This window comes from Morone saxatilis, unplaced genomic scaffold, assembly GCF_004916995.1.
Source record: "Morone saxatilis isolate NCDOM2014 unplaced genomic scaffold, NCSU_SB_2.0 Contig7, whole genome shotgun sequence".
NCBI classification, from domain to species: domain Eukaryota; kingdom Metazoa; phylum Chordata; class Actinopteri; family Moronidae; genus Morone; species Morone saxatilis.
Genome location: NW_023340246.1, coordinates 1361598 through 1374603, shown reverse-complemented (window position 1 = coordinate 1374603; position 13006 = coordinate 1361598). Strand labels below are relative to the sequence as shown.

Below are 13006 nucleotides of genomic sequence, written 5' to 3'. Positions count from 1 at the left end.
CTGGTGAAGCCTCCTGCCATGGTCCTGCTTGACTGCCATTGCTAATATCACTGGTATTATTATTATTATTATTACTATTATTGTTGCTACAGGTACTGTTATTGCTACAAATAAAATTGAATTGAATTGAATTGAATTGAATTAAGGTATGTTGTTCCTCAGCACTGTGTTGTTGTTTTACATACCCTTTAAAAATAGAATTACTCAGTAATTAAATAATAACTACAGTATAATTTCTCTCTAAATTTCTCACAACCGTCCAGATAATTACTCAGTATAAATTCTCTCCAAAATTGTTACCCCCTTATTCCATAACTTCACATTGTGTTCCCCAGTACCTACACAGCTTATATGTTACCCTATATTTCTATATATACTAGAAAACCTTTTACAGAATTGAGCTTCAAAGCAATGTTTTTGATCACAATAGTAAGAAAAATAAGAAAAGTAAAAAACAAAAATTACAGTTGCAATATTTCAGAGAACAGATATTAAAACATTTTACTCTGATGACACTCGCACTTGTAAAAAGTACATTATCTGTACTGGACACTCATTTCAGCCATGTACTCACTCAACTCACTCTGCTGAGTCCTAACTGCAGCAGCCTGATTTCAAATCCAACCTGCAGCTCTTTGCTGCATGTTTCTATCTCCCTCCTTTCGTCTCTATCTTCACTTGTCCTATCAAATAAAAGACCCCCCCCCAAAAAAAAAAAACCCCAACAACTTAAACTTAAAATACAATCGAGTCTCCCTCTCTCCCTCTCTCCTTCTGGTCTTGTTTGTGTTATATTGTGTCTGTCATGGGTGATATGCACCGGTCTGGGTGTTGGGAAGGCATGTGATGATGCAAAAAATAAAGAAATCAATAATTCTCCACAAATGCTTTAAAACTAAAAAGTAACAAGCCTCTTTTGAAAATATAAGGAGTAGGAAGTACAGATGTTTGTGTAAAAATCTAGGAGGTAAAAATAAAAAGTACAGATACCCGGAAAAACTACTAAAACTAACTGCTTCTGTCAGAGAGGATGATTCAGTAATTACCATGATGATTTGGTGTTAAAGGTGAATTTTCTTCATGTAGTGAACACATTTTTCTTTATTGACATGTTGTTAGGTCTGCTCCCTTATGGCACTGAAAGGAACATATTGTATGTACAAAATACTCACTACTGTATAATCAGCTATGTTGTAGAGACAGCAGCATTTGTAGACCTTTAATCAGACCTGTTCTATTGCACAATTTAAGCCCATTGAATCGATTTCATCATTTCAACTTTATAAATTCAACTGAAAACAGAACTGGGTCAACCATTTCTTTCAGGACCAGTCAGCCACTCATCTCTGTGGTCTCTGCCACACTGTATCTGACAGGCATAGTCATTGATCATAAGTACAGCTGCTGTGAGGTATGAATATGTATGCTTTGTGTGGCTCTGGCTGGTTTGTATGCTCTCTGGAGGAAACATATTTGAGCGTGCACACAGACACACACGTACAAGAACGCAGACACATGTACACAGGCCAAAAAACAAATGGCAGCCAGTAAAGCAGGTGCTTTTGAATTTTAAATATGATGGTGTTTGAGCTAAAAGAGGAATGAGAGGAGAGTCAAAAACAACCAGATAAAAAAAGAGAGTTAAGTATAACAAAATAAATTAATAGAGTAGAGCAGAATTATGGTCCATTTACCTTGGAAGTCTGAAGTCGGAGCTGGGAATAGCATCACACCTGAGTTAACTGCGTTCCATTTCAAGAAGTTGGGAAAGCAATCTTTAGCCAGGTCAGTCATTGCTCAGTTGCCCTGAAGAAGGCCAACTTCTCTTCACTTCTAATGTAATGCTATTAGCAAAAAACATCATCCTCTTAGGATATGCAGTTTGAAAACTAGTTCAAACATCTGTCATTGAGCAGTCTAGTCACTCTTTTTGTTTTCGTTACCTATGAGCAGAAAGGCTATGTGAGTCAAGTTCTTTGACTTCTCCAGAACTGTCAACACCATCCAGTCCTGTCTCCCAGAGGAAAAGCTACTGATCGTAACTCTGATTGGTTTAGATTAGAATAAACTAAATAATGGACTACCTAATTGGCTGGAGAGGCGTGGATTCATACAAGTGCCTTTGGATCCAATTAAAAAAAAATGGACTGGAGAGCAGACTGTTCTTCCTGAGGTGACTCAGATCCTTCAGTTTGGCAGGCTCTGTTGTAGCCAGTGCTCTGTTCTTTGCTGTGGGGTGTTGGGGTGGTTGCATCAAGGCTGCTGAGGCCAGTTGAGTTAACAAGCAGATAAGGAGGTGGACTGGAAGTGGACAGTTTGGAGTCAGTGGCAAAAAGGAGGATGGAGGACGAGATCAAAGCCATCCCAGATCTCACCATCTGTATGACAAGCTGTAGCAGATAGACAGCTCATTCAGCCACAGAATAATCCCACCTAGGTGCAAAACATTTGTGCCCACTGCCATCAGACTATACAGCAGCAGTGGAGACCAAAGACTACCACTGTCTCTTTGTTGCACTGATATATTGTCTTATAGTTAGTATTTCGGCTTTGACTCAGGAGGTAGAGCAGGTTGTGCACTAATTCGAATTTGGCGGTTTGATCCCCGGCTCCTCCAGTTCCAAGTCAAAGGGTCCTTAAGCAAGATACTGAACCCCAAATTGTCTCTGTCTAGTAATGAGCCTCTGCCATCACTGCATGAATGTGTGTGAAAGGGTGAATGTGGCATGTTGTGTAAAAATGCATTGAGTGGTCGGAAGACTAGAAAGGTGCTATACAAGTCCAGTCCATTTACCATTACTTATCATATATTTAATTATACTACAGTATACTGATAATATATTATAAAATATGATATTATATTTAATGTCTTCAATTGCTATACTATACTACTTTTCACCTAACATTATGTCTTATATGCTATACTATATTATACTGTACTATATCATGTTATTCTGCTTTATTACATTTAATACATTTTTTTCTATTATATTGCTTTATTAATACAGACAAATACTAAGTAGTATTATTTAATCACATCATATCTATCATACTGTCACATAGACCTTGTAATTGTATAATAGTTTTATGTACCTCTTGTTATTTATTTTGTTACCTTCCCTATTTATCTATACTTATTCCTGTCCTTGTGCTGCAACAACCATATTCCCCTCCCTGGGAACTGTATCATGTTCTGATTGCACACTGCATACAATCTGTATTATACAATGGAAAATAATAACACAATCTGTGTGTTTGCTCAAAATGACCTCCTACGAAAATAAATGTGCTATTGTAACTTGTAATCTACGTATATACGTATAATAAAATATAGATGCCTATATATTTATGGGAGGAAACTTTTTCAAGTGGAGGGTCCACCAGAGTTCACTGGAAGACTAAAAAGTTTAGTTAGTTTTCTTAATAATGAAGAGTGAATAATGAACAGTGAATTATTTCATACCACTTCAATAATCAATCCATACAATGCTGAAGAATACCAGGATCATATTTAGTACCTTGCAAATACGAAAGTGTAGTATCATCTGAAAACTTTAATATAAATGTATTTGGAACATTAGTTTTACAATCATCTGTAGGAGAGGTGAGCTCACACAACCCTAGGATGCTCCTGAGTTAGGAAAAAAGTCTGGTTTAGAATAGAATAGAACAGGAATTTTTAGAAAATGAAATGGGAGAGAAGTAGTAAGAGTAACATAGACAAGAAAATAGTAGAAAATAATAGCATTAAGCATAATAGAATAGGATGGAAATCCTAAGTAACAGCCTCAGTAGTGAAAACTTGCCTTGTCCTGATGTAGGTTAAAAAAAGTCTGTTACACTCAGTGAACTCAGCGAACTGCTACATATTCAAATGTTTAAGCAAAAGTAAAAGGCTGGTGAAAACAAACTCTAACATCAGATTCAGGCTTATTACAGTGTATCCCTTCTCTTCTGTCTTAGTACTTTGTGTGTGTTTACAGAGCAGGGAGGGGATGTAAATGGTAAATGGACCTGTACTTGATATAGCGCCTTTCGAGTCTTCGACCACTCAAAGCGCTTTTACACTACGTGCCACATTCACCCTTTCACACAAATTCACACAGCGATGACAAAAGTCTATCATACAAGCATTTTACACACTGATGCTATGCATCAGGAGCAAAATTTTGGGGTTCAGTATCGTTGCTCAAGATACTTCGACACATGCCCAAGGGGAGGAGCGGGGGGACCGAACACAAAAACCTTCTATTGGGGGACGACCCGCATCTACTTTCTGAGCCACAGCTGCCACTGATGTGAACATACACTGGTTGTGTGGGTTGAGGCCGCAGCTATTTTTAGCAGGAAGTATTGTTATCCCTGTCCTGTGGTATCAAGGACCTCTTGTGGTCAGGTGAACACTGTCTATGGTCTAGCTGTAAATCTTTTAGGGACGTGGTCAATGGATGATTGGCACTTCATCTTTCCAACAGTCAGTGTAGGTTTCTTGGCAGCTTGGCAGGTGACTACACTTCAACACACGTGTTGACCTTGAACTGCATTGCCGATATGCTGTCAACAGATAGACCTATTATTTTGTATTTTGTATACAAAACCAAATATCGTACGCCATGCTGCCTCTGGTAATGTTACATTTTTAGTGTGAGTAAGATCTAAAATGCAGCAGTAGCATGTTTGCCAAAACTGGGACCTCTTCATGACTGTCTTATTCAACATGTAACTGAATGGACTTTAATAGGGTCATAAAGTTAAGGTTAGATATAGGACTCTCTGGTTTGTTCACATAGCTGTTCTGCTCTGTGTGCAGAGTGAGTAGCGCGACTAAAACTGTTTTTTTTTATCATCTACATCACTGAATGAAGGATTTATTTGGACCAAACCAGAGTTGATTATTTTTGAAACAGTGGAAGGAGCCATCCACACCAAAAATGAAAACTGTGACCATTACTATAAATATATTATATATATAACAGTTCAAACTCACTACAACTATAATGACAAAGACAGGGGCTAATTATATCGCTTGGATCAAATTCATGCTGATTTGATTTGTGGTACACAACTTATTAAACACTTATGTAATGTAATATCAGGATAAAAATACACATAAAAACACATCATTGTATCGGACATACTGCCAAATGTTCTTTAGTGCTGCCAAAAACTACTACAACAGTGACTTCGACTTTTTTTAAATTGTGAGGTGTTTTTTTAGGGTTTATATCTTCAGTGGGAACCAGTGGGTTTGGGCTGAGATAAATACAGAGTAGGGAAGTCAAAAAGTACTAAAAGATGGGCTAACACATTGTTGGCTTTTCATTACAAAGAGAAACATAGAGCCATCCACTTAAATTCAGAATGTCAAAATCTCAATTTCCCATCTCTCCGTGTAACACGCAGCTGGTGATGACCTTGTAGACAGCTGTACTGGAAACCTGAACAACACACACCACACTTATCTTATTCATATGACTTACATTTTATTACAGGTGCTTTCATATTTGCTTAACAGTGGCATACTTTAGATTACACTTGGAAATGTCAGCACCAGCGGCAGTACCACATTGCCTGTTTTCCAACTGATATTCAAATATATGCTTCACTTGATTAAAATCAGTCAATTCAGATTAAAATCAGATAGATAACCCTGGAATATGCAATGGTTGGTTGGTTTTTGTTGCAAATCAAAATCAACGATGACAACAGCACATCATCTCCACACAGCTCTTCACAGGATGTTATGATAATCCAAAGGGGGATTTCTTGTTTTTGTACATCTCTGGATAAAGGTTACTCTATGTACATGTATGGCACTTGATGACATGAAAACAAGAAACATCACGAATGAAAGAAATGGGCGCTTGGGTGTACCAGAAAAAAACACAAACAAACAAACAAACAAACAAACAAAAAACAAAAAAACTGGTGACAGGTTTCCAGGTGCCACCTTCCTCCAGCTAATGCAAAGGAGTAATCAGTTAGGTTAAGGTCAGTGGTGTGAATATAGGCATTCAAAACAATGAAATTCCTAAGAAATAGATATTTGAGATGAAAGATATACTGTCGGGATGTGTAATGTAATGTCGAAAAAATAGCCGTGCCCTTTCAACTGCCAGCGATTGTGTATAAAAGTGGTGTTTGGAACCATTGGAATGTCAGAGCTGATACGTGTGTTTATCTGACTTATTAGTGTAACAATATACTCAGTGTCCACATGGACATCAAACTACTAAAATCTGATACACGACATGTTTTGCAAGGTTCCAACTTAAAGAAGACCCCACCAATTTTACACATGAAAATTTGTTTACCCATCACAAGGAATTCTATGTCAGTGAAATGACTGCAATTACCCATTTATAACTTTTAAATACCATTTGCATCAATATGTAAGGTGCCGATGACATAGAGATTAATCACTACAGTCACGGCTGCTTCAAAAAGGCCTTGGCAAAAATTGTTGGTGCAACTGTGGAGCGAGGCAGTGTGCACATTCGGGCAATCAAATATGATTACCAGAAAGATTTACTGAAGCAGACGTCGAGCTCTAGACTTTATTTCAGAAAGATGGATAACTGAGTTAACCCACCACTACACCCCTGCTCTGTAGCTCTCTCACAGGCAAACAGCTAGCTAACCTATTTACCGGCATCGAAAACCGCAACAGGAAGGAAGTGGTAAAGTACTAAAGCTGAGCTGTCTGGGTCAAGTGTGACATTGATGAATGGTGCAACTCTGTGCCTTGCATTACAAAGTTTCAAATATTTAAACTTTTATGCACATCTAAAAAACACTAGAAAACCAAAACACGTGGCACAAGTGCAAGTTGAAGATAAGTCCATAGGAAAACGTGCAGGCAACGTGTTTCTAGCAATGTGTCAATGTGTGATTGGCCCCCAAGTTAGGGGTCTCCAACGTGGCGCCCACGGGCACCTGATAGCCTGTGGGTGGTCTATGAGGTGCTTAGAGCATGTTCCGTAATCTCAATCTTAATCCTGAATTTTTTGTACATTACTGATATGTTTTTATAAATCAAGATATGCTTTTATAATAAATAATATTTAAAATATAATAAAAATATATATTGAGAACAGACTTTATTACATGTTCTGAGCTGAAACCATGCTTCACTATTCTGCCCTTCTGCATTTGCCTTTGGTCCATTCTCTCTCCTTAAGTAGCCCTCACTCTAAAAAAAAAGGCTGGAGACCCCTGGTCTAAGTTGTGGCTGTGACTGGGAAACTCTAGGAAACTGGAATTTTCTGAAAATGACTTGCTGCTCAAGGATGTATTTATTATTTATGGCCGAAATGTCGAGGAATGTCCACATACATTTGACCATGCAGTGTATCAGTTTATGCTTCCCCTCAGTAATTAGACAAACATGTGTGGTCCATCTGTCTCTCTCCATTAAAGACACATAAAATCAAAACCCTGCCAAATTCAACATGATGTCATCCAGATAAATGTTCTGTCTTGTGGAAAATGTCCAGTCTTGATGAAGTCTTTGTTTCCGAGAAACAGAAGATCTTTAAAACATGTTGACTCACCTTAGTTTCACAGTGTTTTATTTGATTAATTTGAAGACTAAATACTAATAAATGACTTGTTACGCTGATCTTGATAACTAGTTTCTACACAGCTGTCCTGCAGCCTCCTCATGTGTGCAGTCCAGTATCACGCCAAAGTGTTTAATAAACCTGCCGATCCACTAGAAGATACCGTGTTTTGTCTTGCCTAGGCCTAAACAAATAGTTTTGGTGTCCAAACCTAACCAAAATTGCGACTGTAACATGAAATGTTTGTCAACATGCTTTAATTTGGAAGTCTACCTGGACATTACATACACTGTATTTTTTACATGGATACATGGAAATATTAATACAATTTAAAAAATAGCCTGTGGATTTACATGTCTAACGTAAATTAACATGAAAAATATGTAACTGTAAATAATCAGAAAATTAATGCTTATTTAAAGATTTTTATTATTTTTTTACAGTTCTGTAATTTTTAAAATTGAGATTAAAATAAGAAAATAATAATAATATCTGCACTCTTCTGTAGCAGCAGTGTTCACCTATATTTATAGGTAATTGAATTGTTTGATGTGTAAATAGCTTTAATTAAATATTAAACGTAAAATTAAATTAAAAATAAAACTGTAGATAAATTTTTTTTTGTGTCCAAGCTGCTGGAATATTACCGTTTCACGGATTGAGAACGTATTAACTTTACCTGCCTAGGTGAGGCAAAGTGTGACACTGCCCAGTGGACTAGTGGGTGTATTACATGCTCAGGCTTGATTCCAGGTTGATGTGTAACAGCAGTTACACATATGCAGAATCACTGGACTGAGTGCGCCCAAAGTTGGGCATACTCATCCTGGGCAAGTCTTTGTTCCGGATCTCATAAATGGACTTTCTCCTGGCCTGCACACCTCTCACAGCAGTTTTGATCTTCCTCCACCCAAGGTGGTTGAGCTCTGCCAAGTTCAGCACCACGCAGATGCCACTGACCGCAGACATGAAGACCAAAAAAACTGTCTTCTCTGTTGGCCTGGAAACATAGCACTCTACATCTTTTATGCAAGGGTATCGATCACACTCATACACTGCAGGGATGTTGAATCCATACAGGAAGTATTGACCCACCAGAAACCCTATCTCTAATGCATTTCTGAAGACCACCTGGATGATATAGAACCTGGAGATGCCCTCTTGCCTTCTCATTTTTGACTTTGTAGTTCGCAGGGCTGAGTTGGGGATGTCCTTGAACTCCAAGCAGTCTGGCTCTGCCTCCTTGTTGGAGTTTTCCGTGTTCTGCAGCACTCCATTCACAATGGTGTTCTTGATCTTTTTGGCGTCATCTCTCTTCAAGGAATCTGGGTCTTTGTCCAGAGAGAGGTACACTGTGGAGTAGCGCCGCTCCTTCTGCTTGGCAGACTGGTGCACAGAGTAGGTGATAAAGCAGAGGCTGGGGCAACACACCATGATGATCTGGAACACCCAATACCTGATGTGTGAGATGGGGAAAGCCTTATCGTAGCAGGCCTGGTTGCAGCCCGGCTGTAAGGTGTTACACACGAACATGGACTGCTCATCGTTGTACACAGTCTCTCCAACAATCGCCACGATCAGAATCCGGAAAATCACCACCACAGTCAGTAAGATCCTGAGGGAAAATCAGCAACAGAAAAACGTTAACAATTTAAGTGGCTGTGTTATAGTTAGTTATAGGTTCTAGCCAAAAGGTCAAACCCAGGTTTTGTGTGGGGCCAGTCTTTGTCTGGGTTGACTAGTGTAAGGAGGTGTGGTGCTGTGTTTGTGATTGACCCCCTGTTTACCCATGTTGGGGCTGTTTTGTGTTAACGGGTTTAATGAATGAAAAACTGCAGCCGGCTGTTACATTTACTTTTCTCCTTACCATTATTCAAAGCATACCAGAATAATTTAAATGTTACATGTTTTTTCTACCCTCCAGGCAGCATTGGTTTAAAAAAAAAATCTATAAGAAAGAGAATTAAAACCTGTATTAAACAGAGACTGTAAAAGTAAATTTACATTACATTTAAAATCTGTTTTTATTACAATCTGACACTTGTTTCTATATAAAAAAAGAAATGTAAGAAAAGAAACTGCACCAGAAATCTATGATCTATCCTGAGCAATGCGTAATAAACCATTAAGGGATAGACCGGTTATCGGCCTTCCAATTATCTGTACAATTTTTTTTTATCCACTTGCCAATAAAATAAATTAATTTAAAAATGTGCTACTTTGGGTCTGATGCAGTTGCCTGTCTGTATACTTGCTCAATGTTCCGCCCACAGCACTATGTGGTTGATTAAACATCATGAGGATTAGTAGAGTAATTATGTTTTTAAAGTGTTGAAAAGTTTTCTTTTGCAGCATATAAGGTTAAATACTCTTTCACACAAATAAAAAAAGCAATACCACAAAATAATACAACTTGTTCAAAGTAAAAGCCCTGCATTTGAAATCTTTCTTACCTACTAAGGTACTAACAGTACTAAATACAAAAGTATTAGTATCAAAATATACTTAAACAGAAGCATTTCCAGACTTTTTGATTGGGGTGGCACAAGTTTGGCACTGACTTATACAGTGGTTGTATGAAGTATGTGTCTCAGTTTTCCAGTCATTCCCAATTCATCAAATTCTAGTACTGTTCCTGGACCCCAGTATGCAGAAATATCCAATACACTAGGTGGAAATAACACATTTCTACCTCATGCAAATAACTGCATTGGGTTAGCATAAAGTGGGCATGTTTACAAAGGGGAGACTCATGGGTACACATAGAACTCATTTTTAATTCAGATATCTTGAGGTCAAAGGTCGAGGGATCCCTTGGAAAATGGCCATGCCAGTGTTTTCATCACCAAGATTTAGCATAACTTTGGAGCAGCTATTCAGCTCATGCTAGCGTGATATAGATGGTACAAATGGATGCGTGATCTAGTTTCATATATCAGATAGCTTTAAAAGAGAGCCCACTACAGCCTCTGAAAGACAGTTCCAGTGGAAGAGGTAAAAATAAGTGGGTCATAATCAGATTTCATAATAATAATATTCATACATTCATAATAATGTGTTTCTGCAAAGTAACTAAAGTTATCAAATAAATTTAGTGGAGTAAAAAGTACAATATCTGCCTCCAAAAGTTTGTGAAAGTATAAGTAGCAAAAAATTGAAATACAAATACCTCACAATTGTACTTACGTAGTACCTGATTAAACATACTTAGTTACATTCCACCACTGATTACTACACATTTTGACACTGAGATTTTAATTTTTACTGCAAATGTATATTGGCTCCAAATATCTGTTATGGTTGCATTGATTACTAATAATCTGTATTGGCCCTGAAAAAATAAATATGAAATATTCATGGGGTGTTCAGAGTGTTGCAGAAATATATGCTGATTTAATCACAAACAATCACATACATGTATATATATATATATATATATTTATATATATATACATGAAGATTGTTTAACAAAAAAATTACATTACATCATTGTGACACATAAAACACTGGATAGAAATGGCGGCATTAGAAACGAATACATTGTTTTATTTTTAAATCTTCTTTAAATGTTAACTGTCATTTAAAAATGAATCTAAATTAATGTCTTAAATTTGACATTTGACACCACTGTGGGGGCAGCAGGGTTGGCAGCCCATCTCACCCCTCCAGATCCAGGTTTTGAAGAATCCATTTGGTTTTCAGTTTATTCATAGACAGTTTAACAAGGTAAATGGATTATTAACACTGTATTATTAATGACTAATCTCTGAGTCATTAATGATGCTTCATCCATTAATAAAGGCACTGATTATAAACCCTTTGGAAAGCGCTGGCAGTGTTTCCACAGGCAGACCATCAGGTAGGTACTAGGGGAGGTTATGTTACCATGGTACTGTTACTGGAGCTGTCCAGTGCTGAAATAAGCGCTCTCTTCCAGCCCCAGTCTCCCGTGGTGGTCTAATTCATCATAATGTAAATACTAATTCATTTCCCTTAACATTAAACTCATGAATGTTTGGTTTGGATACCCAACTGGCTTTTCGGGATTCTTCTTCAGGACGTTGTGTGTGCTTCCTCCCAGCTGTATACTCTGTTGACACTGTGCTGAATTCTGACCTCGACTCTAAATATCTTTGTCAATAAGAGAGGACGACACGTTTCTTTTCCTCTGTCTTTTCCACAACTCTTACCTTCCGATCATAGTGGAGTGCTGCTGGACAGCCGCCTCCAAGAGACGCTCTAATATGGTCCACTCCCCCATGATAGTTCATTCGGATCACACGCTGTGCGGAAAGAAAGCGGAGGATCTTATTATTCCCCTTCTAAGAGTCCGAGAGCTCCATATCCAGTGAATGCATGGATGTGTGTGTGTGTGTGTCCCGCTGTGCAGCAGCTGTGTGGACAGCCTGAGCGCTCCTCTCCTCCCCGCTCTCCAGGCGCTGATTGGTAGAGAGCCCTTCTCTCCTGAGCGCCTGTGTCGGGTCGTGTGAGCACGGAAGGCGGGTTGAGTGTGACTGAGCGCAATGTGGAGCTCAGTGTGGCGCTCAATGCTAATCCCGCTTTAAGTAGACTTCTTTGCGTCACACGCACAACGGTTGGTGTGTTGGAGAGGCCGGGGACGCACGCCCGGTTAGAGTAGCATATCCACCCATCGAACGCTGCCCTGTGCTGCAAATAGTGGCACACTCAACAAGTGTTTTTTATCTCATATCCGCACACACAGCTTGTGATGGTTCTGAATATTAATAATATCAGTAGTTACAGTACAAATATTATTTTCTTGCTTAAAAATTAATGACTTATTATTATTAATAATTGTATTATTTTTGCGGGGCATCAGGCCATTCTTTTGTCACATACCCAAAAGAAATTCTCTATTGCTATTTCTCTCTCCTCTGTACACATCAGCACATGCAAATTGCGCTACAACATTATAGAAAAGTACCAGCAACAATTTGCAACACCATGTACCAAAAGCTCACATCGACGGCCTTTCTGTGATGCAAACAGGTTAATCACCATGTCATTAAAGACCGCTCAATGGATAGCATAGCCAGTGCGTTTAGCCTGTCCTGTCCCATTGTAGGGAAACTGATGTAGATCTCCCATCATCCTCCAGCCCTGCCTCTATCACAGAGGGCGGGTTTGTTGGAGTTCCCTCAAAGGGGTGGTTCCCTTTACAACCGCACAATATACCGGGGGGGGGCGTCCTCCAGATTGAGGTCAGCAAGCAGTACCAAATCCACTAGTAAACTAGCTTGTAATGGTTGTATTCCACAGCTTCCCCCTCCCGTGCAGGTGTCGGACGGTTTTTCAGTGCCTGAGTGCTGTCTGCAAGTCCTTCTCCATGACTTTTGCGGACTCCTCCCACATCCGCTGTTTTGCTTCCCTCACAGCTGCGGCTGCAGTCCTTCGGGCCTGTCGGTACCCTGCAACTGCCTCGG

The 13006-nt window shown here is 38.8% G+C and overlaps 1 protein-coding gene across 1 annotated transcript; it reads right to left on the bottom strand.

Annotated features, from left to right (window-relative positions):
- Nucleotides 1-8333: 8333 nt before the first annotated feature.
- Nucleotides 8334-11823, bottom strand: gjd2b (gap junction protein delta 2b). The gene is made up of 2 exons (XM_035679011.1): nt 11753-11823; nt 8334-9177 (listed from the first exon to the last, which is right to left on the bottom strand). Exons 1-2 carry the CDS (start codon nt 11821-11823, stop codon nt 8334-8336), a joined length of 915 nt encoding a protein of 304 aa, XP_035534904.1.
- Between the last annotated feature and the right edge of the window lie 1183 nt (nt 11824-13006).

Bases quoted from the DNA above. Each gene is read 5' to 3' on its own strand.
- gjd2b (XM_035679011.1), bottom strand. From the start codon at position 11,823: ATGGGGGAGTGGACCATATTAGAGCGTCTCTTGGAGGCGGCTGTCCAG. The intron at 9,178-11,752 runs GTAAGAGTTGTG...ATTTTCCCTCAG, and splicing joins CACTCCACTATGATCGGAAG to GATCTTACTGACTGTGGTGG.